The following is a 4035-nucleotide window of genomic DNA, read 5'->3' on the forward strand; positions in this document are numbered from 1 at the left end:
TTTTTAATTATATATTCGAAGTCAGCATGGTGTGAAATGATGAGTTATATATATATATATATATATATATATATATATAATTTTCAATTAAAAAGTCAAATATTTTTTTTTATTAAAATTTTCAAATAAAAATATTTGATATGAGATCTTATTTGAAGAATTTTAATAATTTTAGCAGTATTTTATTCAATGTGGAACAAAGTCTCCCATATGGTAGCTTGCCACTATATATCTTGTTAGCAACCGAAGAAGATCTAAGGCCAACAATGGAGACCTGGCTCGGGGTCCTCGTCTCTCTCTGCATTGCTGCTTTCTTCTTCCCATTGCTCTTCTCCAAGCCCAAGAAGAAGCTCCCTCCTGGACCCTTTGCCTTTCCAATCATCAGCAGCTACCTATGGCTTCGGAAATCTTACACAGAACTTGAGCCAATCCTCAGAAACCTTCACGCTAAGCATGGTCCAATCGTCTCCCTCCCACTTGGCAACAGCCCAGCAATCTTCGTCGCGAGTGCCTCCCTGGCTCACGAAGCGTTAGTTCAAAACGCAGCAGTTTTCGCCCACCGCCCCGTTCCTCCGGTTACCAACAAAGTTATTGGCAGCAACCAGCACAACGTGAGCTCCGCCGGTTACGGTCCCACCTGGCGCCTCCTCCGCCGCAACCTCACTACAGAAATCCTCAACCCCTTGCGCCTAAAAGCGTACTCCCGAGCCCGCAAATGGGTGCTGGAGATTCTCTTCTCTCGGCTTCTCAGGAGCTCTGAAACCGGAGATGGGGTGGTACGCGTGGTGGATGACTTCCACTTCGCCATGTTTTGCTTGCTGGTTCTGATGTGCTTCGGGGATCAGCTTGAGGAGGAGAAGGTGAGAGAAATCGAAGCTGCTCAGCTGCGAGTTTTGGCCGGTTTTGGCACGTTCAATATGCTCAATTTCTGGCCTACCATAGGAAAGATCTTGTTTCGGAAGCGTTGGGAGAAGTTCCTGCAGCTTCGCAAGCATCAAGAAAATGTGCTGATCCCTCTTATAAGGGCCAGAGAGCGCTTGAAGGAGGAATTACAAAGCAAACAACAAGAAGATTCCGACAATGAAGACAGCAGTCGTATAACAGTCTACGTTGATACTTTGCTGGATCTGCAACTGCCTGACGAGAAGAGGAAGCTCAATGACAGCGAACTGGTTAGTTTGTGCTCCGAGTTTCTCAACGCAGGGACACATACTACTTACACATCGCTGCAGTGGATCATGGCAAACCTGGTGAAGTACCCGCATATTCAGGCCAAGGTCTTTGAAGAGATTAGTGGGGTTAAGGGGACAAGAGAGGACGAGGTGAAGCAGGAAGATTTGCAGAAGATGCCATACTTGAAGGCTGTGATCTTGGAAGGTTTGAGGCGTCATCCTCCTGGACACTTCGGCTTGCCTCATGCAGTGGACCAAGATGTAAATCTGGGTGGCTATACAATCCCCCAAAACGCTAACATCTTTTTCATGGTAGCAGAGATCGCATGGAACCCTGAAGTGTGGGAAGATCCACTGGAGTTCAAGCCAGAGAGGTTCTTGACTGGAGATGGGGTAGAAGCATTCGATGTGACTGGGAGCAAGGAGATCAAAATGATGCCATTCGGTGCAGGAAGGAGGGTTTGCCCTGGTAATGGTTTAGGAATTTTTCATTTGGAGTACTTTGTGGCCAATTTGATTTGGAAGTTCAAATGGACTGCTGTGGATGGAGATGATGTTGATCTCTCTGAGAAAAAAGTTTCAGCCCTTCTGCCAGTGCTGATGCAGAATCCATTGAAGGCTCACATCTCTCCAAGGGCCAAATGAAATGAAGAAATGCATATGCAATATTGCAGGTTTGTTGAATAAGGTAAAAATTTCATGAAACCAAGGGAGGTGATGATATTGGTTATTATCAAGGTTGAGCAACTAATTAAGCTGACATTTCATAAAACTCAAGACTTGACATTTGATTACTTTAAAGAGTGCTTTTGGTAGTGATTGTATAAAGCAAGCGCTTATAGTCTTTTGAACACTTAAATTTTTTTATCTTTCAAGTATTAAAAGGGCTAAAAATGCTTCTTAAAATCGCTACTAAACAAGCTCTAAATGATTTGAGAGAATTTTGTTATTAATTTCTTATTATTTTAAATATCAACTTCTTTGCTAAAACTAAATTTGAAAGTTTTTTAAAATTATTTAATCCAAACATATTTATTAGTTTCATTAATATCAAGTAATTGATGTATATATAATTGATAGTTATTATTGTAAGTTGATAATCAATTGAGTTTTTTTTTTTTTTTTTTTGGCAATGATGGCTCAAGAGTAGTATTTTTGATTGAGAGAAAAAAAAAATCATTTTTACTTATTAGGTTAAGTTAATTTTGGCTTTAAATAATGTTATTATTTATTTTATCGAATATATTTAACGTATTCAATTACTTGAATTAAATCATTAAATTATATTAAATAATTAAATTGGTTTACGAATAAATATTGTTCCTTAGTCTTAAGAGGGTTGGAAGATTTCTTTAATTTATCAATTAATACAAAGTGCTCGTCTGAATATATATTTTTTTGTTTTTTATTTTTAAAATAAAAAATAATGATAAATTTTGTATTAGATATAAAAACTTTAATATTCATATTAAAAAAATAATGATTTTAAAAAATATGACGTATCAATGAATTTTTACTATCTTAAATTTCAAAATTTTTGAAAATGATTTTTAAAAACATAACTCTATATATTATTTTTATATAAAAGTTTCTGATTATAACATAAAAATAGAAACAAGGTATGCAAACAGACACCTTAATTGTTTTCCTTACAATAATAATAATAATAATAATAATTATTATGTAATAAATATTTAGTTTTTCAATGAAAGAAGATATATATATCCTGTTGAGAGTGATGGTGAAGGAGGCTAACATCTTATTAACATTCATACTTGGAAGATTTTATTTATGCATGCAATGACAATAAGATTGCATATTAATTTTAATCATTACTTACATCATTAATTACATGCTTAATATCCTAATTAATATTGGATGATAAAATTAATGATTTAATCTTGCTGAACTTTTTTCTGTCATCCTTGCAGGTCAGCCCAAGTGATGAGTAAGGAGAATAAAGTCCAAGTCCTTCCCAGGCAAAATTTTATATGTAATAAATGATATTAATAGAGTTCCCTAGATTTGTGAGTGTTGTCATTTTATTGTCATTGGACATGTGTTAGTCACCTATTTGAATGGACAGTATGGATGACCATTTATATATACTATGTTCTACACATGTGCTCTTTTTCATGGCTTGAGGGGAGGAAATATGTGATATATATTCTTCTTGGAAAAGATAGCTTTGACCCACATCAATAACTTAGGCTGCAATTAATATTTTTGACTTGTCCATTCAAGAATGAATCCTAGCTAGGCTATGACTGAGTACTAGCATAACATCCATTGTTAATGCAAGGTTAAAGTTCCTACCAACTCAATTTTCTTGGAGAGATGGGAACTTGAATAAGACTAAGTCGATCAATGTTTGCAACAAGTCATTTCTTCAATTAATTTATTAAGAAGTAACCATACTTACTAACCACCTTTCAATTAATTATGATGCATGCATGCACTTATTAGCATGGATTCATATTTCTGTTAAATTATACTCAAAATTTTATTGGGGAGAAAATCAAGAATTAGTCAAGTGTGAGCAGCTATCCTCATCACTAACTACCCATGAAATTTTATTATACTATATTGTTTTTGGATTGATATTGATCATGAATGGCCCAAAATCTTGATAGGTTAAACAAGTTTTGATTATTTGAGTATTAAAAAGCATAATTTATCATTGGAAAGTGTCCTAAATTTTTTTCTTGAGTCAATTTATTGGTTTATAATATTTTTCCATTAGGGTATATTCTAATATGCATGCACTTATTTGCAATTAAATTTCGTTGACATCTAAAATGATCATGTCCTCCATGTTTCACTAACTAATTTGATGTTAAAAGAAAATGATGTCAAATTGGTT

At 34.9% G+C, this 4035-nt stretch overlaps 1 protein-coding gene across 1 annotated transcript; it reads left to right on the forward strand.

Annotated features, from left to right (window-relative positions):
• The first annotated feature begins 266 nt into the window (after positions 1–266).
• Positions 267–3236, forward strand: LOC117934156 (cytochrome P450 89A2-like). Its single transcript, XM_034855793.1, has 2 exons — positions 267–1860; positions 3104–3236. The coding sequence occupies exon 1, from the start codon at positions 267–269 to the stop codon at positions 1815–1817; it is 1551 nt and encodes a 516-aa protein (XP_034711684.1). The 3' UTR covers positions 1818–1860; positions 3104–3236.
• Positions 3237–4035: the final 799 nt, after the last annotated feature.

The sequence above is a fragment of the Vitis riparia genome, chromosome 16 (genome assembly GCF_004353265.1).
Source record: "Vitis riparia cultivar Riparia Gloire de Montpellier isolate 1030 chromosome 16, EGFV_Vit.rip_1.0, whole genome shotgun sequence".
NCBI classification, from domain to species: domain Eukaryota; kingdom Viridiplantae; phylum Streptophyta; class Magnoliopsida; order Vitales; family Vitaceae; genus Vitis; species Vitis riparia.

Coding starts and splice junctions, on each gene's coding strand:
- LOC117934156 (XM_034855793.1), top strand. CDS start 267: ATGGAGACCTGGCTCGGGGTCCTCGTCTCTCTCTGCATTGCTGCTTTC.